The sequence below is a fragment of the Anabrus simplex genome, chromosome 7 (genome assembly GCF_040414725.1).
Source record: "Anabrus simplex isolate iqAnaSimp1 chromosome 7, ASM4041472v1, whole genome shotgun sequence".
NCBI classification, from domain to species: Eukaryota; Metazoa; Arthropoda; class Insecta; order Orthoptera; family Tettigoniidae; genus Anabrus; species Anabrus simplex.
The window spans coordinates 64,147,556-64,170,468 of NC_090271.1; the positions used below are offsets into that span (position 1 = coordinate 64,147,556).

The 22,913-nt window shown below is 40.4% G+C and overlaps 1 protein-coding gene across 1 annotated transcript in view; it reads right to left on the reverse strand.

Moving 5' to 3' along the window:
* mEFG1 (mitochondrial translation elongation factor G 1) overlaps positions 1 to 21,308 on the reverse strand; it is a 158,631-nt gene extending 137,323 nt beyond the window's left edge. The window contains exons 1-2 of the mRNA XM_067151115.2: positions 21,176 to 21,308; positions 20,930 to 21,088 (exon numbers count right to left, since the gene is read on the reverse strand). Coding sequence (XP_067007216.1) covers positions 20,930 to 21,088; positions 21,176 to 21,259 — 243 coding nt within the window. The 5' untranslated portion in view covers positions 21,260 to 21,308. The remainder of the gene's footprint in view (positions 1 to 20,929; positions 21,089 to 21,175) is intronic.
* Between the last annotated feature and the right edge of the window lie 1,605 nt (positions 21,309 to 22,913).

Consider the following 22,913-nt stretch of genomic DNA (forward strand, 5'->3'; position numbering starts at 1 on the left):
CTGCCGGTGGCTCCAATTAGCCTACGCAGTGGCCTCCACGGTATGCACTAGCCATGCATCTTGGTAGGTTCTCCTCTTTCAAATTTTAACTCTTGTCTTGCGCCAACTTCGACTACTTCAATCATGACCTAAAATTTTTTCAATTTTAAAAAATAGCGCACTGTGCATATAAGTTTTCATTTGTTTTCCGATATTGCGCTTTTTACTATATTTTTTTCTCTTTACAATTGTTTTTTCAAGTCAACTGTTTTCCAAGAACTTAGCAGGAGCACAAGTACTCATTCAATTATACTGATTTGCGTTGTATATTTCTATATACACGTACTTAACTTCCCGCAACAGAGACAAATACTGGACCTTCAGGATATTCTCCATTCTACTTTGGCGTTCGAGACCGCAGCGCATGACCTTGAATGTGCCGCGCTGATCACCGGGAGCTGGCGGTTTGCTTCTACAAATCTATTCGTCTGCGACTTCAAGTTATTTATGATCTTCATATATTATTTGATAGTGTTGTGACTTTGTGCCTGACAGAGTGTGGAAACTGACCCTTTTGACTGTTCTCCAATATTCATAAACATCGTGAGACTTCGCCTATCATTGCGTGTGACATACTACCATTCTTAATATTACGTACTGTTTCATCTTATACCGATCCAGAGTTTAATTAATCTTTTTCTTTTTCTTTTTCATATGCACTGTTTTACATGTTTTTACAGCTGACAATGACCTGGACTAGGGTCGAAACCGGTCCCATTTATATTTACTATTAAATAAAAATGTAATCACTACATTTCTTTCCTATGTATTTTTTTTTTTTTTTTTTTTTGCTAGGGGCTTTACGTCGCACCGACACAGATAGGTCTTATGGCGACGATGGGATAGGAAAGGCCTAGGAGTTGGAAGGAAGCGGCCGTGGCCTTAATTAAGGTACAGCCCCAGCATTTGCCTGGTGTGAAAATGGGAAACCACGGAAAACCATCTTCAGGGCTGCCGATAGTGGGATTCGAACCTACTATCTCCCGGATGCAAGCTCACAGCCGCGCACCTCTACACGCACGGCCAACTCGCCCGGTTTTCCTATGTATTGAATAGGTTGAACCTCTTTCAATTATTTAATTTTTAACGGAAAAGGAAAGGGCGGCACAGGGAGGAAGAGACAGAGCAGGGCGAGAGATCGCAAAGGAGAGGGGGTGGGGGGGAGGGGAAGGGGAGAGATTAAGGCGAGGCTGAAGGACGTGGGAAGGTGCTGTGAATATTATAAAAAACTGAATTATGACTTGTTGGTCCGAGGTTTCTAAAAATGGGAATTAGAAGGTCAAAAAGGATATTTGGCTTTTCTGAAATTTCATTGAGATTATGATTCGGGTTGAAATATTGATCTATATGTATGAAGCAGCTTTCAGTAATGTTAAGGGGGGCTCCTTTGTTGATGGTTTTGAGAATTTCCATATCTTGTTTTATGTCTGTGAATTTGTGATTGTAGTCATGCATATGCTGGCAATAGTCGGCTCATGTATCGTAACCCAAATACCAGCAGCAGAAATAGATGAGGAAACCAATAAATCTCGTATTAGTTTCAAGAATATCCAGAGAATTTCCGAGGCGAGTTATAACTTCTTTATGCTAGTGTATAGTCCGTGCACCTTTTAGCGATATTACTTTGTAAGGGGTTGAGGAGTAAGGAGGGAGCTCTTTCAGTTCCGGTTATACTGCCAACTGAGTGGAAATGAAATCTGAATTGAATCGATAATATGATCGATCGAAATGAATTTTCTAAACATTTTTTATCTTACGCCAACAACTGTGTCACACATACATTATTTAACATTATATAACATTTCTCGATGCGAATCTTGTTCCTAGCATTAATTCTATAGTTTGGCTTCGCTGTGTAAATAACAATACTACTAGTACGTAAAGTGTACACCAGATGTCGCACAGCGATGCATAAGTGATACATAGTTTGTGTTTCAAAGGTTGCCAATACGAATCTCAAAGATAACCGAGGTCGACCGCTTCAGCACTAGGGTATGCATGTATCCCTAAAAGGTGCACGTACTATATATCCCACTGATTTGATTTTAAAGTCTCCAGAATAAAATTTTAGGATCAATTAATCACCACTGCATTTAGGGCAGTCACCCAGGTGGCATTTTCCTTATCAATTGTTTACCTAATCTTATCTTAAACGATTTCAAAGAAGTTTGAAATCTATCAAACATCTCCCTTGGCAAATTATTCCAATCTCTAATACCTTTTCCTGTAAATATTTGCCCCTATATGTCCTCTTGAATTCAAACTTCATCTTCATATTATAATCCTTCCTAATTTTAAAAGCTCCACTGAAGCTTACTCATCTATTAACACCATTCCACTCCACCTCTACACTGACACCTGGAAACATATCGCTTAATCGACCAACTTGTCTTGTTACTCCCAAGTCTTCCCCACCCAATGTTTGTGACTAAACTTCTCTTTTGTCAGAAATCTCCCAAAACAAATCGTGCCACTTTCTTCTGGATCTTTTCCAGTTCTGAAATACACTAATCCTAGAAACCATACTCTAATTGGGGGTCATACCAGCAACTTATATGTCCTCTCCTTTACATATTTGCTACAACCCCTAAATACTCTCATAACCATACGAGAGAACTGTAACCTTTATTTACAACCTTGTAAATGTGACTACCCCAATGAAGGTCTTTCCTTATGTTAACAAAAGGTACAGTACTTAATATGACCCCCCATGAGGTACTTTTAACCAGTCATCATCTTCTTGCCCTACTGCCTTCTATCGAAACTTGGCGATCATCAGGTGTATTCTAATCTTTGAGTCCGGCACATGGAAAAGCAACATCATGCTCATCTCAAAGTAGTCCCTCAGACTTTTCAGCCAGGTCTTTGTTGTCCTGAGATCTTCCCCTGTATCACCAACTATAGGATCCTGTACTTTTTATTCCACATCACGTGTCAAAAATATTCAAGTTTCCGTTTCTTGATGGAAAGGAATACTTGGTCGTCGTCTTTAATCTTTAAATCACCTCAGTTTTTCTCACTCTTTCAGTGCAAGAGATACGCAATATCCGCTGATAAACTTACATTTTGAAGGCTTCCAGATTACTGTACAGGGCCCGGGTTAGAGTCCACCCTTTCATTCCATACAATAGTGTGGGAAATACACAGCCCCCAACAACTTGCAGCCTCAGATCTATAATGAGATTGCAGTTCCTGAGGAGCTTCTTTTTAATTAAGGTGTTTCACGCAAGATCAATTCCTGCCTTGCTCACTTCTTTGAGCCCCCGTTATTATCTCAGATTACATCCAAGGTACCCTTAGTGTTGAACACGCTCGTTCTCCTCAGTGCCAAGCATGAGTCTCACCTGGATGGACCTCAGCTTGTTCACAATTACGAACTTGGTCTTTCTCACGTTCATCACGCCCTCCAGTTGTTGACTCTCTCTGGCAAGGCTTGAAGATCTTTTGCGCTGTCTGTAAGCAATTACATGTTACAATTCTCATATTGGTCCATATTGAATTGTTTTTTGTGTCAACTGTTCTTCATCTCCAAACTTTGAGAATCTGACATACTGTACGTGATTCTATAAACATTAATATATATTTCTATCATCAAGTATATTAAACTGTATTATACAATTTCGCACATAACAGTGTTTAAAGGCTTGATCCTTGAACTAGTTAATTTTTTCATTGAGTTCCATAAACATTTGGAAGCACAGTGCCGGTCAGCACGTATGTCCTGCTGCTCTTCAAGAACTTGCTTTTGGCTTCATTTATGTGATTGATCCTCAACTTCTTCAGGATTTTGGGAACTTTCAACACACATTGCTAATCCCTAAAGTTATAGATCTTCGAATATTGAATTTTCACGACCGCATTGTAATAGAAACAGACTTTCAACGTATTAGGTCGTGTTACGTACATGTAGTACGTGTTGAAGGGATGTTAAGTACAGAACAAAAATCGCCAGCCGGACACCAGTGGGATCCGAACCCACAACCTCCTGATTTCGCGTCGGTTGCTCTACAGTGTGCTAGCAGCAGTGCCAGACCTGTAGCTCAGATCCTTTCAAACAGAACAAAGATGGCCTAGGCCACCATAGCTCAATTGGTAGAGCAACCGACGCGAAATCGGGAGGTTGTGGGTTCGGATCCTACTGGTGTCCGGCTGGCGATTTTTGTTCTGTACTCAACATCCCTTCAACACGTACTACATGTACGTAACACGACCTAATACGTTGAAAGTCTGTTTCGATTATAGATCTTCATGAACTGCAAACGGTGAAAGATATGCGAGTTTCATAAACATTTGGAAGCCCAGTGCTGGTCAGCACGTATGTTCTGCTGTTCTTCAAGAACTTGCTTCTGGCTTCTTCATTTATGTGATTGATCCTCGACTTCTTCAGGTTTTTGGGAACTTTCAACATGCACTACTAATGCCTAAAAGTGCTTCATGAACTGCAACTGGTGAAAGTTTTACAATGTTTTTAATATTTGAAGTGATCAGCTAACGATGACCCAGAACAGTGGTTGAAACCGGTACCGCTTGTAATCAACTAGGAATGTAACATTACATTTCTAATTCTACTTGTATTGAAAAGGTTGAACCACTAAATATCTTATTTCAATTTAATTGTGCCATTTCATCTAACTTATATATATAAAATAAGAGTTTTGTCTGTACATTGTTCAGAATTTGAAAAAAATGGTATTTCTGTATCGATTATGTCCACAGTAACAAGAAAATGCAGTTTTTACTTTTCTGTAATTTCTGTCTGTCTGTATGTACTGTACCCTTGAAAATTGGTTATTGGTCTGTATGGAAAGAATATTTTATTACTGGGGTGGAACAATGCATAAAATTATCATTTAGGAAGGAGAGTTCAACTCTGCACTGTCTCTGCTAGTCAGCCGCAGAACAGGTTTTCCCCCGCCGTGCAAGCAAGTATGGGGTTTTTTTTTTGTGCCTTGTTGTAGACCTCAGCTGAGTAGTACGTGGACACGAATTTTACCAGACCAAAAGCGATCAATACTTTGAGATTTTGACGTCATGATATTTAACCAATTGGATCGCAAGGTTAGCCCGATTGCTAAATCTCAGCCAATAAAATTCAACTGACAAACACACCTACGTCTTGAAGAAATAAATACCCATGTATCGGGGAAATTTGCGCTCTTTTGTCTTCGGCTTTCTACGTCAATAATTGCTTCGTACAAGTACTCGTCATCGTGTTATAAGAGCACATGTATAATTGGAGACGACATATACGATATTAAAAATTATAAGCATTCATTTGATGAAGGATGATATTATTCCTGCTTCTGAGGAAATTTTGAGATACGGAAAATATTGGAAACGCCGCAGTTCAGATTTCCTTAATTTTACAAACCTGAGGAACTTTTAAAGTACGTAAAAACTGTGCCAACTTGGAGAATCAAGTGTGTGTTAGGAACTATTACTAAAACAAACTTTTTAGTTTCAGCTTTCACCAGAAGACGGAAGATCACTAGCAGTCCTGAATTATTTCGGAAGAATGGAACTTCAACATTACGACAGAGTTTGTAACTGTCCTAAGTCTTCGCCTGCTGCAGCCATGTGTCATTAAAATGTGAGGCATAATTCAGCCCAGGGGAGAATAATATCCGAGATGAAGTCCGGTTAAATATTCACCAATCATCAACCGAGTCCAGAAGCCAAGTCTACTACAGCTAAGATTTTAAATTATATTTTTCTCTATTTTCTGTTGTAATAATTATGTAGACGTAGTCCTTCCTTGAATATTTGAGATCATTTCTAATAGTCTTTGTAGTTAGGAATTTCACTCTTCTTTCACTGGTGTTGGTAGATTTGATGTGTGTGAGTGTGTATTTGGGACCTGTATTTCATTCTATTTGAGTGAGTGCTTCGTGACATGTTCTCACTGTCCCATAATAAGTCGAGGAAAGTGTTAAAAGTATTTGACCCACGCGATAACATTTATTAATTTATTAAATAATTTTGGAATAATTTTTGAATTATTTGGGACAGAATATCGACGTGTTCTGTGAATTTAGGATTTTTCCTTGATGTTTTGTGGTTCATCATAGATTCGAGATAGGATAGAGTCATCTATGATTTCATTAAACCATAGCCTACGATGACGCGACCGCGCGCGTATAATAATAATAATAATAATAATAATAATAATAATAATAATAATAATAATTGTTCCGAGGTATCTGTGGAACAGCAGAGGTGAAAGAAGGTGCGGGGGTGAACGGGTCTCAAAAAACGAAATTAAAGTTAAGATAAAATTTAACAAGGTTATATTTTCTTTTCAAAATCAAGAAATAACAAGAATGGCAGGTACAGAGTAGCAAGGCAACAAAGTACAATTACAGTATTTACAGGATTTGGGCTTCGAGCCTCGAACTCACAATTCTTGAGCAATTAGCCCAACTTTACCCCAGAAACAAGATTCAACAGAGGGGCAGAAAACCCCAATCATGCCCAGGAGCACTTGCTCCAAATTACACAGTAAAGCCTGCTAGAGGCACGCAGAAACAAATTTTACGAAAGAGCAACCTGCTTTTACTTTCAAGCCTATCACAGGCCACACCAAACTCCACGTTCAAGCTGTCCTCCAAGGACATAGACACAGGGGTAAAAATACCCAACCTACTGAGGCCTATTTAGTGAAGAAATAGAAATATTACATTGCCTCGACAATACCAACTAGAGAGGAGGCAAAACTGCACTCCTAATACATTTTGTTTAAAACCTAATCTGGCACTAGGCCGCTAATGCAAGGGCTAATCCCATACTAAAGAGGTGACTTATATAAGCAGACAATTTACATTACGCAAGACTGGAAGAAACTTAAAAAAAAAAATAAGTTCAGCTCAAAGCAATATGAGTGGGAGCTCGAGAGGGTTAAGCACTCTCTACCCCAATTTATAGTTAAACAGATAGAACAGATACCGAGTGTCTTTACATTTTAAGGGAAAGTTACATGGAAAAAGGCTTCGGACCTACCCCTAGAGTTAAACTGCTGAGCTAGCAAGAAAAGAAGTTATTAAACGGCCATTACCTTGTGGATGAACTGCTGCCCGAAGAAAGAGGTGCTTCCCGCCCCCTGCTACGTACTTTACACACTGAAAGATGTTACTGAAGTGGCGCAGAGACCCTAAAATCAGCAGTTTATATACTCTCGCGGAAAGTTCGAGGCGTTTCAGGAATGAGAACACCCTCCCACAAGAATTTTATTGGCTAAATTCAAAACAAGGGGAAAGAAAGGGTTAATATTGCCAACTTAAACAATGACTGAAAGAAATTTAACAAAGAACAAACTTATGAATTCAAATTTTCTCCAAAAACATAGTTCTTTCACTTCGCACTAGGGTGCACAATTGTAGTTCTTCAGTAGTACCATCTGGAAGACAATGTCCACACTTCAGGCACAACAAAAGACATCGAAAACGACCCAGTTCAGAAACTTCAAAATTTCCAAGTAGTGACATCTTCTGAGAAACTTGAAAATTAACACAGTAGATAGAGTTCAGACTTCCTCCAGTAGAGGAGTTTCAACTGGCGCAAAGTTTGAATGAGCGGCGTGGGGGTGTACCACCCAGTACAGACCCCCCCCCCCCCCCCCCAAAAGTTCCTCCAAGGGGTAACACAGAAGAGCATAATCTTTTGTTTCAAAATAAGTTCCAAGTTATGATGTTGATATAGACATTAATTGCAGAAGCATTTATGAAAATGTTCTAAATTTGGTTTGATCCAGTTTCAGAATTCATTATAGTAACTTTTGAAGTAATGTCTTTGTGCTTGTAGAGGTTGAAATCAGAAGGGAACTTTTAGTTTTAAGGTTGAGGAAAAATTTTCTAAGTCCACCAGATATTGCAGTTGGATTCAAAACTGTAGTAATTGTTGATGTTAAATGCGCATGTAGCTGATTACATATATCCAAGGTTGATTAAGTTAGACGGCCAGACCGGCCGCTGCAGCTTGTGTCTGGAGGAGGCCGCTCGGACCCCTCAAGTACCCTGAGATACCGCTCGCCCGCACTATGAGAGGAGTAGTGGATTAGAAGCACGCTGCGTCCGCGGCGAACATGCAGGTCGCGGGCCAGTTACAGGTTGTGCGCCGCACATCAGCCTTGGCCGGGAGGAGGACTCCGGCTCGCCATACACTGGTTGGCCTCACTGGAGAAGGGCGGGCCCGTACCCTGCCTCAGGAGCGGTACGGCGCCGCTCTGCTGCGGGGGCACTGAAACATTAAAGCTCGGCGGCAGAATTTTGTTTGACCAGAATGATTTTTTTGAGGGCACAGGCTTTGTGGAGAGGTTGAGGGGCCAGCGGCGTGAAGATATTCATTTCATATACAAGCCACTGTGTGTTATGTTAGCAGGAGACGGGAGCGTGGTAATGGCCATGGTAAGGACAGAATGGCAGTTTAACTGATCGGGGAAGATTTACAATAAATGCTTAAATATAAAATAAAAAATTATAGAAAGGGCAGAAGGCCTTAAAAGTGAAACCCCTCAAAAAAATATAACCTTCCTATTTCTTTCAAGATTATATGAAGCAAGTTAGCACAGAAATTATACAGGTTTCACCTGCGACAGGTGAACCCTAAATATCCCCTTGGTGGCTGGATTACTTAACAATAAGGTAACGGGAGTAAGGAAATCGAGAATGATACACGGCCCATGAAATCTGGGGGCAAGCTTGCCCGCGGGAACAAAATTCTTGACCATCACCTGGTCGCCTACTTTCAAATTGGTGGGTCTCCGTCCACGATCATATCTTTCCCTAACCTTTTCATGAGACACCTTAAGATTGGCTTTAGCCTTCTTCCAAAGATCTTTAATGTTATCAGGATCTATTGTCTCAGGTAGAATGTCACTCAGAGACCAGAGGTTAGAGAGCGGCGAGTTGGGAACAAACTTGAACATCAGCGAAGCGGGCGTAAACTTATGAGATTCATGAACCGCCGAGTTCAAAGCAAAGGCTAACCAATGCAGAGACGTGTCCCACCTAGAATGATCTTCATGATGATAGGCAATAAGCGCGGACCTGAGATTACGATTAACCCGTTCAGCCAGAGATGGTTGAGGGTAATAAGCAGAAGTTGTCACATGAGAGATGGACAGGTCAAAGCAGAATTTACGAAATAGATTAGATGTAAAAGCCTTAGCATTATCAGACACAATATATTGACACGGACCAAAAGAAGCAAAGATTGAATTTAGACAAGTGATGGTGGACTGAGCGGTAGCCAGCTTAGTCGGAAATAACCAAGAAAATCTTGTAAAACCATCTACACATACAAAGATGAACTTGTTGGCATTTCCCTTTGACAGGGGGAAGGGTCCTACATAATCAATATACAGGCGTTCCATAGGGCGCGACGCTTGATGAGAAGACAACAGGCCTACCTTGGTGGACATGGTTGGTTTACTAAGCAAGCAGGATTTACAAGCCTTTACTAGTTCACAAATTTCACCGTCCATGCCCTTCCAGATGAACCTTTCACGAATCTTTTCACGAGTTTTAAAGATGCCTAGATGCCCCCCTAATGGGGTCTCATGATAGTACTTAAAGATCATAGGTACAAGAACAGCTGGAACGACAACTTTCATCATCTTATCATGCCTCGAAGGGCAACATAACACACCATTCCTCAGTACGTAAGGGACAACATGTTCCCCAGAAGAAAGGGTTTCCATTATCGGAGCCAGCGTCTGACCTTCACGTTGATATTTCTCAATGTCCCTAAAGAGCATGGGTGCATCTGTTAAGATGGCATTAACCTCAGATAGTATGGACTCGGGAGGTGATGAACTATCGACCGGTCCATGGGTCTCGACGTCGTTGGAAAACATACGGCTGAGTCCGTCTGCGACAACATTTTCACTACCTCTGATATGCCTAACATCAAATTGGAAGGCAGAAATTCGGATGGCCCAACGGGCTATACGACCAGTACGACGCGGCCTACCTAAGACCCAGCTTAAGGCTTGATTATCTGTCTCCAGGTCGAATTTGACATGTTCCAGATAGAGACGGAACTTTTCTAAGGCAAATAAGACTGCCAAACCTTCGAGCTCATAGATGGAATACTTGGCTTCTTGAGCCGATAGAGTCCTAGATGCATAGGCGATGGGTCGCCTCCTTAGTTCAGTCTCTTGAAGAAGGACTGCAGCTACCGCCGCCGACGACGCGTCGGTTTGGACGACGCGTCGGTTTGGACGACGCGTCGGTTTGGACGATGAATTTCTTCGAGAAATCAGGCATAGCAAGGACAGGGGCATTACAGAGAGCTAATTTAAGATCTTCAAAAGCGGCTTGTTGAGAAGGTCCCCACTCAAATTTGATGCCTTTCCTACGAAGAAGGTTCAAGGGCGCCGCTCTATTAGCGAAGTTAGGAATAAACTTCCTGAAGAAATTCACCATACCAATGAACCTGGCGATACCTTTGATGTCCTTGGGAGGTTTAAAATCACGGATGGCCTGTGTTCTAGAATGATCGACTGCGACACCATCAGGTGACACAATATGCCCTAGGAATGACATGGAGGGCTAAGCGAAGGCAACCTTGGACAACTTCACAGTTAACCCAGCCTTACGAAGGCGATTGAGAACTTCTCGCAGATGATCTAGATGTTCTTCAAAAGTCCCCGAAAATACGACGACATCATCAAGATAGTGATACAAGTACTCGAATTTGATGTCGGAGAAGACCCTATCTAGCAGTCTAGTGAGTACAGCTGCCCCCGTGGGGAGCCCGAAAGGCACGCGGTTGTATTCATACAAATTCCAATCCGTGGCAAACGCTGTAAGATGTTTAGACTCTTCAACTAGGGGAATTTGATTATAAGCCTGATTCAAATCCAAGATGGTGAAGAACTTGGCCTTACGAAACCATGAAAAACAAGAATGAAGGTCAGGAAGGGGCACAGATTGTAACACCACCTTCCGATTGAGAGCCCTATAATCAATGACAGGCCTGAAGCCCCCTTGGGGTTTCGGGACTAGAAAAATAGGCGAAGAATACGCCGACTTAGAGGGCCTAATAATACCATCCTTTAACATCTGATCGATGATTTCTTTCAGAGCCTTCATTTTAGGTGGAGATAGCCTATAAGGTGGAAAACGGACAGGAATCGAATCCGCGACCTCAATTTTGTATTCAATAAGGTCAGTAACACCAAGAGTATCAGAGAACACCTCTGGAAACGACTGACACAACTTACGAATACTATCAGCCTGCTCCTCAGGTAGATGTCTAAGGTCTAACAACATCTCATCCTGGGTAGGCGAAATAGAGGAACCTGATACAGAATTACACTTTAACAAGGGGATTTTACAATTGGAAGCAAATTTGAATGTGCACGACTTGCTCTGAAGATCGAGCACAAGACCAGTGTGAGAAATGAAGTCAGCTCCCAATATTATGGGGCAAGACAAGTGCTTGGCCACAAACAATTTAACTTTCCATGTAAATTTAAAAATACGAATTTTGACATTTAAAGAACCTAGAATTTCTAATGGAGATGAATTAGCCGAAACATATTAGACCGCAGACAAACAATAGTCAGGAAGCTTACAAATAGATTTCAATTTTGAATACCATTCAGCCGAAATAATAGAACAAACACTGCCTGAATCTAACAGAGCAGTTATAGGCTCATTATTTAACTCAATTTTGAGAAAAGGCACAGGTGCGGGGGTATCCGCCGCAATCCTAAGACATTCTTTGGGGCATTCAAAAGATGAATTTGAGGACTGAATTTTCCCTGAATTTTAGACCTGTTTACCAGGGGCTGAGTCTCGGGAAGATGGATTAGTCGACTCAGCCGAAGCCACTAGTCACCTTTTATTATTATCATTGGTGGAATTTGCGCCAGAAGTTGAGCAGGAGGGGGTGCTATTCGAATTTGGGCAATTCTTGGCGATATGTGAGAAAGCCCCACATTTAAAACAGCCTTGAGATGACCCTGCTCCATTCCTTGTCCCACTAGACTTGATTGATGGGCACTTGTTCCAAAGATGGTCGGCAACCCGCAAGCATAACATTTGCGGGGTGTGACTGGTCGGCGAGGTGGAGGCCGAGGATTACCAAAAGAAGGAGGGGGGTTCTTTCACGACACGCAAGGAATCGGCGTATCTAACTCTTTCCGCTGAGACGGCCATTGCTTCGAGTTCAGAGAAGGTTTGCGGCACGCCGCGAAACACAAATATGACCTATAAGATGGTGAAATACCTTCCACAATAGCCTGTACAATCTGATATTCAGGGAAGTGAAGAGCAAACACCCTAGTTTAGAATTTAATATCTTGGATGAAATCAGCAAGAGTTTCATCCAGTCTCTGTACTCGATAATAGTACCTCTGAATCAGAGATGACCTCGCGCGAGCAGGAATAAAATTTGCAAGCAGGTGTGCATGAAAATCTTCAATAGATGACTGTTCAGCTATGGCTCTTACTATTTTGTCTGAGAGAATACCAATTACATAGGGATAGATGATTTGCAAAATCTGACATGGAGAAAGAGAAAAAACAAGAGCATGGTCCTGAAACTCAACTAAAAACCTTAAGAATGAAATTACTTCACTGGTGGTATTAACAGAAAACTTCGAGATACCTCTGAGCAACATTGCTAATGGATGAGGCAAGCTGCTGAACCCAGGTGACATAGTAGGTAAGGGTTTAAGTGGCAAAGAAGTTAATTCAGAACGTACATTATTCAACGAGGTACGGCGTTCAGACTCGTTGTCCAATGGGGCAGAGGTTGTTTGAGCTGCAACGGTTTTCCTATTGACTTCTCCCTTAGGAGACTCTTCCTCGCTACCTACATTCACCGTGGTGGGTTGATCAGTTTTGGGAGGAACTTCCCCAGTTAACAATTGGGTAACCTTACTGGACAATTCAGAAAGATTTTCAAGAACCACACTAGCTTCCTTCCTCTGAACGTCGTTCAACTTCAGAGACAACAGATCGTTAACTCTATTAGAAAAATGAAATAACCTGGCTTGCACACGTTTAATTTGATTAGGAGAAGGATCATTTTCTTCAAAAAAACTAACTACAGATGCTAGCTCAGTAGTATTGTCAGTGATCGTGGAAAGAGAGTTGTCAATTTCTTTCTCTCCCAAAGTGGGGATGGAAATGGTCAAATCAAGGGACTCTCTAAGCTTATTTGTGTCTACCACAACCGTGCCTCCTGATTGCACATTTCTAATAGTTAATTCATAGATCAACTCCTCCTTGCGCAAATAGTTAAGATGGAGAACATCGCGAGGGCCGGGCATGATGACAGAACAATTTTGAAAAAGGAAAAATCAAAAATTCCAGCAACTGAGAAAATAGAGGTGTAATCAAAGCAATGTTTAGCCGTCAAAAGGGGCTAAATTGAGACCCATTCAACCACGCTCTGCTACCACTTGTTCCGAGGTATCTGTGGAACAGCAGAGGTGAAAGAAGGTGCGGGGGTGAACGGGTCTCAAAAAACGAAATCAAAGTTAAGATAAAATTTAACAAGGTTATATTTTCTTTTCAAAATCAAGAAATAACAAGAATGGCAGGTACAGAGTAGCAAGGCAACAAAGTACAATTACAGTATTTACAGGATTTGGGCTTCGAGCCCCGAACTCACAATTCTTGAGCAATTAGCCCAACTTTACCCCAAAAACAAGATTCAACAGAGGGGCAGAAAACCCCAATCATGCCCAGGAGCACTTGCTCCAAATTACACAGTAAAGCCTGCTAGAGGCACGCAGAAACAAATTTTACGAAAGAGCAACCTGCTTTTACTTTCAAAACTATCAATCATGCCCAGGAGCACTTGCTCCAAATTACACAGTAAAGCCTGCTAGAGGCAAGCAGAAACAAATTTTACGAAAGAGCAACCTGCTTTTACTTTCAAAACTATCACAGGCCACACCAAACTCCACGTTCAAGCTGTCCTCCAAGGACATAGACACAGGGGTAAAAATACCCAACCTACTGAGGCCTATTTAGTGAAGAAATAGAAATATTACATTGCCTCGACAATACCAACTAGAGAGGAGGCAAAACTGCACTCCTAATACATTTTGTTTAAAACCTAATCTGGCACTAGGCCGCTAATGCAAGGGCTAATCCCATACTAAAGAGGTGACTTACATAAGCAGACAATTTACATTACGCAAGACTGGAAGAAACTTTTAAAAAAAAATAAGTTCACCTCAAAGCAATATGAGTGGGAGCTCGAGAGGGTTAAGCACACACTATCCCAATTTATAGTTAAACAGATAGAATAGATACCGAGTGTCATTACATTTTAAGGGAAAGTTACATGGAAAAAGGCTTCGGACCTGCCCCGAGAGTTAAACTGCTGAGCTAGCAAGAAAAGAAGTTATTAAACGGCCATTACCTTGCGGATGAACTGCTGCCCGAAGAAAGAGGTGCTTCCCGCCCCCTGCTACGTACTTTACACACTGAAAGATGTTACTGAAGTGGCGCAGAGACCCTAAAATCAGCAGTTTATATACTCTCGCGGAAAGTTTGAGGCGTTTCAGGAATGACAACACCCTCCCACAAGAATATTATTGGCTAAATTCAAAACAAGGGGAAAGAAAGGGTTAATATTGCCAACTTAAACAATGACTGAAAGAAATTTAACAAAGAACAAACTTATGAATTCAAATTTTCTCCAAAAACATAGTTCTTTCACTTCGCACTAGGGTGCACAATTGTAGTTCTTCAGTAGTGCCATCTGGAAGACAATGTCCACACTTCTAACTACAGGCACAACAAAAGACATCGAAAACGACCCAGTTCAGAAACTTCAAAATTTCCAAGTAGTGACATCTTCTGAGAAACTTGAAAATTAACACAGTAGATAGAGTTCAGACTTCCTCCAGTAGAGGAGTTTCAACTGGCGCAAAGTTTGAATGAGCGGCGTGGGGGTGTACCACCCGGTACAATAATAATAATAATAATAATAATAATAATAATAATAATAATAATAATAATTAACATTATTACGGTCTAATAGAATGTTTAAAGGTCATGAGTGTAAGTGTTACTGTGCTTATAAGTGATTAATGTGTGCTATATTGAAGTAGATGTAGGCCTGGAATATTGGTCGTGGCTTGAATGTCCACAAATTTTGCATTTACTGTTGTGTGGTATTTTTGAGACTTATAAATGGATCTTGAGATAGGATTTTATTTGTGTGTCCATTACATGAGTCATTTAAGGAAGAGAGTATGTCTTTGAACATAACTTCTTCTTATGCAGCACATATTGATCGATAATTTGAGATAGGAGATTAAAAATAACGAAGGTGTGACTCATAGACCGTATGCGCGAATGCTTATTTATCTATGACTGTAGGCAATTCTATGGAATTTTTAATGATGATTTCTACCGAAAACTTATCCTGGAACATCGTTGTGGAATCTATTTCGTTGAAAAAGTGATAATCCTGTTACAATCACACGCCAGACGATCGCAATGGTAGCCCTTATCTGATATCGTCATCGGGAAACTCTCATATTTCAAATAATTTTTAAAAATAAAAATCAAGAGATAGGTTTCGATAAATCTATTTAATAATACTACCGGGAACCTAAGCTTGAATGTGAGATGGATGAATGATTGATATTTTGTAAATGTGATTTTTCATGGTGATATTTCGTCATGATATGTGTACGCAGTGCGCGTAATGTTTTTCGATTTCTTGTTGTTTTGTGGCGAGCATATTTGGCTCAATTCTAAATCTTTAAGCGATTTCATGATAAAATAAGACAGATTAGGATCTTTGCTTCGAGAAAAAAATACTTAAGCAAGGATCACGTCAATGAACTAAGCTCATGAAATGTAAAACGTTTAACCTTGCACAGTGAGAATTTTAAGTCTTTATTGTGAGTTGTGCACAACACTAGGTCAAATATCTCGAGATTGAAAATATAAGGAGTTGGATATAGGACTACAAAGTAATTTAATTAAATAATTTGAAGCATAAATAATTAATCAGAATAATATTTAATTAATAGAAATGATTATTTGATTTTTCATGAGAAGTGAATGTTTGATTCATTTAAGATTAAATAACAGAATGTTGTTAATTTAAATAATGATACGAAAAATCAGATTTTTGTTATTTTGAGATAGGATTTTCTCAGATAATAAGTTAATTAATTTTCTAATACGATTTAATAAAACTCAGTTTCGTATCTTTGCAGAGTGCAATTTAATGAAGAATTGTGGGTGAATTCCAACAGGGAAGAATTAAATATTTTATTCAAGATTTTGGAAATATTAATTGAATTTTGGAAAGTGCTAATTAATTTTAATAAATGTTAAAACCCATTTTTAGTGTTTCATTTGTCGTCAGTCCTTAGGTTGTCCCTGTCCTCAATAATTTAGCGTTGCCTGTAAGTGAACGTTCCGCCTGGGACTTTTGCTTACCGGCTGAGCTGCCCGGTAAAACGGGGGCAGTATGTACACGCATCACGTGAAAACGGCTGAAGAGAATTTAATAAAAATCGGTGTGTAGAGTTGGGGGGTGAGCCGCTACAATCTAGGCTATAAATTATTTTATTCACGCTGAGTGAAATGGTAGTTTAGGGGAAGGCTTAAAATTCAATTCTCAAATATTTATATTATTAGTGGTCATATCGATAAATACTACATACCTAAAGTTATATAGAAGTAAATTTCTGATCATTTTCGTTTTATGCATTTTTACCGTACCGGCTATGATAACACAGATATTCATGAATTTGGATTTTTGTTGCTAAGTCCATATCAACGCCGAGCCCCGAAAAAAATGGGTAAACAGAATTTAATGAAAATCGATATATAGAGTCGGGGAATAAGAAACTACAGTTTAAGCTATAAACAATGTTATTCACCCTGGGTGAAATGGTAGTTTAGGGAAAGGCACCTAAAATTTAATTTTTAAATACCTATGTTCTTGGTCCTATGGAAAAGTACTACATAACAAAAGTTATAGATAATATAATTTCCGATCATTTATGTTTTATTCAGTTTTACCGCACCGACTATGATAAGAGTGGTATTTCAGAACCGGAAGACAATTAATAATGTGAAGGCCTACAATATCGAAAGCGCGTAACATAGATCAACAATAACATTACACTGACCGTTGTTTGTTGTAATGTTCTTTGACTCTTATGCTGACATTCAACTCCGATAGATGGGATTACTGCTGTGTACCGAGTATAACAGTCTAACTGAATGTTGGCGGTAAATAGCTGAGGAGTTAGATAACTTTCTTCTTTAGCATGCCAATCCTCTGGTTCATACATTTTCTGATACTGCTGGTACGTAACACACTGGTTCATCATAGTACGCCAGCTATTCAATACCTACTCTGACGCGCTGTTTTGAATGAGCAGTGTGCGCACTCGTCAGAGGCTCAGTTAGTAGTAGTAGGAGTAGTAGTATGAACTGGTCTGGAATTACAATTTAGCCCTATTCCAAATTATAGTATCATAATTCACTAAATAACTCAAAATTCAACCTTGAAAAGAGCCGTTTCTTAGGAAAAGCTTCTTCCTCTTCACTTTCATTAAATCTACATTAATTTTATTCCAAATTAGCAGCGAAGATGTTGTTTCTTCTCTGGCTTGGAGGAAAAATTGCCTCCACGTCAGATAGTGCTTTCCCCCGCCAGTGTAGTGAATTGAGATTTTCCGACTCATCGGGTACTCCCAGGAAACAGATAAGTAAACGGGCATAGTTTTTGCCCTGGGACTATCCACTATTTGAACTCGCGCCGAAAAATGGACGAAGATTGTTCACGGATGTCTGCGTCTTGTTCATTCCAGCTCTGTAACTTTGGACTGTTAGTTCGGCAGCATAGTACTGTTCGTTAAAAGTGAGAAAATGTGTGGTTTTTCATTTGATCGAGTATTTCATATGAAGGCATTGCTCTTAATCGCGCCATTCCTACTGACGTCATTGTAATGACCCATGTTCATTTCAGTTGGGAAAACCACTAAGAGAGTCTCTCTGAGAATCTATAAAGGCAGGCGGAGAGTGTCTGTCATTATAATGAAAACTCCCCAACCTGATTGTGACTGACGGTAGGCCAGCTGGCCTACCATTGCAATGAAAATTCCCTAACCCAGTCTTCATATGAGAAAAGACGTTAGTGTCTTGCCCGTCGTGCTTCTAGGAGAACATTAAGAGCTATGCAACTTAATACAATCTTGCTTACCACGTTTACACTACCTAACCTAGAATTCTGTATAAAATTTAGAATTCCGTAGCAAAGCACGGGTACATCAGCTAGTAAACAATAAAATATGCATATACATCCTTGTTCATATTGTGGCAACACTGCACCAAGACCTGTAGGCAGTAAAGCTCATCCCATATCCGTTCCTGGACCCAAATTGTGTTTCTGACAGTGCCCCCTCACATCTAGCATACATCCTGCCATGAATAATCTTCAGAATATCGCTCATCAAGTTGATTGTACAGTGTTCCTGGCATAACTTTGTGTTGATCTACTTCAGTCGAGTGACGAAGATGGACTATACACCACGTTGAAGAGGTCTGTGAGGATGCCAATGCCATCACTGTCCACAAGCTTGAGGATTTTGGCATACACCTAATCTGGCCTTCAAACATATCTGTTCAATTGTCGAACATCTCACCGCACTCCTTCTGCAAGATGTCAGGACAAATGTCTGATTTGAACGTGCCACATGCTGCTATGGTCTGGTGTCCTCAAATACGTGCTCAATGTACGCCTTCCACAGCTTCAGCTTATCAGCTGTATCCGTTAAAAGTCGGTTGTCTTTGTTAACCAGCACGTTGGTGCTGGGCTTTCTATTCATTCCCAGTGCCTCTTCAATCTTCCTGTGCAGGCTGAAGTTGTCATGTGTCTCTTGCAGTTCTCCAATCTCCAGACACTTTGATGACAACAATTCTTCTTAAGCAGCTATGATTTCATAATGGACCTGGTCACACTACTGTTGGATATGATTCTTCCATTTCAGTCTCTTGTCCATTAAGTCCAGAATCTCATCTGTTCATCCATAGCTGTTCCTTGCTCCTCATCCCTCAGGTCAAGTGCTCTGTCTCCGTCGTGATGAGCACGTGCTTCACTCCTGCCTGCAACTCCTCTACATCGTGCTTTTTATTCTTCAGCATGAAATGTTCAAAATGCCCTCTGTTAGAACTGATATACATGCATCAACCGCCATCACACTTAATCCCAGAACAAAGTGCCGAGTGTCTTCTTGCCCATATCGATGCCCATATAACATATTTTCTTCTCCAACGTGCGAAGAATGTATCCTGAAAGTTTTTCTATTTGCTTTATGTCGCACCGACACATATAGGTCTAATGGCGACGATGGGAGAGGAAAGGCCTAGGAATGGGAAGGAAGCGGCCGTGGCCTCAATTAAGGTTAAGCCACAGCATTTGCCTGGTGTGAAACTGGGAAACCACGGAAAACCATCTTCAGGGTTGCCGACAGTGGGGTTCGAACCCACTATATCCCGGATGCGAGCTCACAGCTGCCCGCTCCTAACCACATGGCCAACTCGCCTGGTCCTAAAGTTTTTTTAAAATAATGTAATTTGCTTTACGTCCCACTAACTACTTTTTTGGTTTTCGGAGACGCCGAGGTGCCGGAATTTCGTCCCACAGGAGTTCTTTTACGTGCCGGTAGATGTATTTGAGCACCTTCAAATACCACCGGACTGAGCCAGGATCGAACCTGCCATGTTGGGGTCAGAAGGCCAGCGCCTCAACCGTCTAAGCCACGCAGCCCAGCGGTCCTGAAAGTTTAGCTGTACCCAACTATTACACACTGTATAAATAAGAAAACATAATAATAATACTGCCTTGTGGAACCCTCATCTTAATCACTATGGGATCAGATAATGCTTCACCTATTCTAATTAGAAATTTAGCTATTGATTCAATCTTTAGTCTGGTCCAACAGCCCTCATTTTTGTCGACAGTCTCTCTTGAACCATCCTATCAAGTGTCTTGGATAGGTCAATAGCGATACAGACCATTTGATCTCCTGAATCTAAAATATCTGCTATATATTGCTGGAATGCTGCAAGTTGAGACTCGACTGGAGTAATTTTCCCGAAACTCAAGCAGCCATCTATCAAATCAGATAGTAGTCTAATTTTTCAAAAGTGTCCAATATAATCAGAAAGAATGATTTCCGAGACCTTACAAGCAACATGTCAAACTGACTGACCTCACTTTCCTTTGTACACTGGGGCTACTATAGGCTATAGCAACTCTTCAATCAAAGATTACGAGAACAGGGCTGAAGTGAACGCTGTAGGAAAAAAGAACCTCAACCAGTACAAGCCTATTTACTACCACATGCTTCTCAGTTTACTGTACTGCATTGGAATTCTATTAAACGAATTCAGTAACATACATCCTAGGGAGATAACATGTGATAGGCCTACTATTGCCTTTGCTAGATACAGGTACCGGTAATATTATGGAGTGATCAGAAAATATCGCATTATACAGCAATGTAACTTGAAAAGTGTTGGGCATACCAAGTGTTGTGACAGCTGTTAGAGAATCTTAGATGTTGTGGAATATTGCCACTGTTATCTCAATTTTCTCGTCACAGACATCATCGGACCAATGTGAATTTCCCATCTTTTAAAAAAATTTAAGCACAAGTGACACAGATTTATCCCCCTTAAAACAGCTATTAGGACCATCACTAAAATTCTAGTTACCATTAGGTGAACAGGTGACTCAAACCACCCAGGTTGACAACCCTATGTCAACTAAATACAATAGTAAAAACGCTTCACATAATAAGATGAGAACTTGATGGTGAAGTACAATTAGATGGTCGTATCTAAGTTATTCCTACATAACAGAAAAAAAGAATTACTGTAAAACTAACCTCGTGCATCTGGGCTATTCTTCCGGTATAAAATAGAATTCGTTCAGTCAACGTCGTTTTGCCAGAGTCAATATGGGCAGATATTCCAATATTGCGAATCAATTCTAATTCTTTATGTTCAGCATATTTTGCATATGAAGCCATAAGTCGTAACACTTCCTGTTAAAAGAGATACAAAATTAGATATGAGGCTGACATAACCTCCATATATACATACATAGAAGATTATCAAGAATGTAAATATACCTTCGCATTTTGACGGTTTCCCTTTGATAGCGATCTAAATGTGCAATGGTTTCCTACGTTCTTGCATAAATTCATTCTATGCATTTTTGTAAATTTAATAATCGCAGACACACATCCAAAAGGCTACCGACAACACATGGAAGAAGGAAAGGGAAGGACAGTTGGTAAACATGTGGAGGGGAGTGGAGAACATTTTCCTTCGATGCAATGCTTTGCTCCCTTAAACACAGGACCCAAAGTGATTAAATATTTAAGTCAAGGAGTATTAAGATTCAGATATAACCAAATACTCTCAAATAAAAGTGTATTATTGATACTCTATAGTGTATATACCAGTCCAGGGGGGCTCATTCCCGACTCCCGCGCTTTGCTTCCAGCGTAGCATCGCCTCATGCTGACGTCACGTGGAGGTCTCCTGTCGGCAGCTGTTGCGGTGAACGATAAGGAACTCGCTTTCAGTATAGATCTATTTTGCGATACGCAGTCTTGTAACATTTTTCGTGTTGTGTTAAAGATGAGTAAGGTTTCTAAATATATAGTTAATTGTGCTATGGCACAATGTACTAATTGGGGATCGGAAACAACTGGTGTCTTGTACCACAGATTTCCAAAACGTGAGGAGATTAGGCGAGTGTGGATGTTGCGCTGTAAGCGAAGTGACAAATTTAATCCTGATAATGCCACAGTATGTTCCATACATTTTCGTCAGGAGGATTATGAACGAGATTTGAGAAATGAACTACTGGGATTACCGCAGAGAAAAATCTTGCAGGCAGATGCTGTTCCGTCTCTGTCCATTGCAAATTGGCATGGATTTAGACCTTCGTGTTCAACAACTAGCACCGTTCCCAGCGAAACAGCAGAGCCGGCAGGCCTATCTGTCTACTACTTTTCACACAATATTTAATAAATCGTAATAAATTTGACCAGCTACGTGGAAGTATGAATAAACTAATGCTGCCGTGCTACGGTATTGTATACTGGCTAGAGTAGCTGACTTTCGTTTAGAAGGCTTGGGTTCGATTCCTGGTACTGGAATTTTTAAAAATCTTTTTACTTTGTTCTGTTGTTTGCCAGCAGAATGTTTTATGTGAGAACACCGAGTTACGACAGTATATTAAACAACTATCCATATACTTCGAACGTTAAGTAATTAGGCTTATTTTACTTAACGATCGTAGTTTCGATTTTATATATGTTTAAAACGTGATCACTCATAAAGTTTTATCTTCATTTTACAGATTTCCAGTGATAGAGATTTGCGTCATGAAGTTAGGAGCGTGAAGAAGCGGGCGCTGTTAACATTAGAGAGGCGACTGGCACGGAATCGCTTCAAAATGAGATCTTAAAACTCCGTAAGGGGGTGGAGATTTTGGAAAAGGAAAACGCGATTTTAAGACGAAGCGAGGCTGCTCTAAAGAAGCTCAAGGGGCCTAGGTATCTAGTCTCAAAAAGATGACAACCGTCTCCGCCGAACGTGAAGGAGAGTGCACACAGAGAGGAAGTAGTTGAGATTCTGTCAAAATGTTTTACCCAAGGCAGATTCGATGTCTCTTGAGAGGCAATAAACGAGTGAAATGCTCCTCGGAGGACATAGCAAATGATTTGTCTTTGAGATCGCTTTCCAGAAAAGCATATGATTATTTGAGGAACCGGAACATTCCTTTACCATGTCGGTCAACCTTATAAAAATGGATTCGATGCTTTAAATGTAGGCCCGGAATTTTAACAGAGGTGC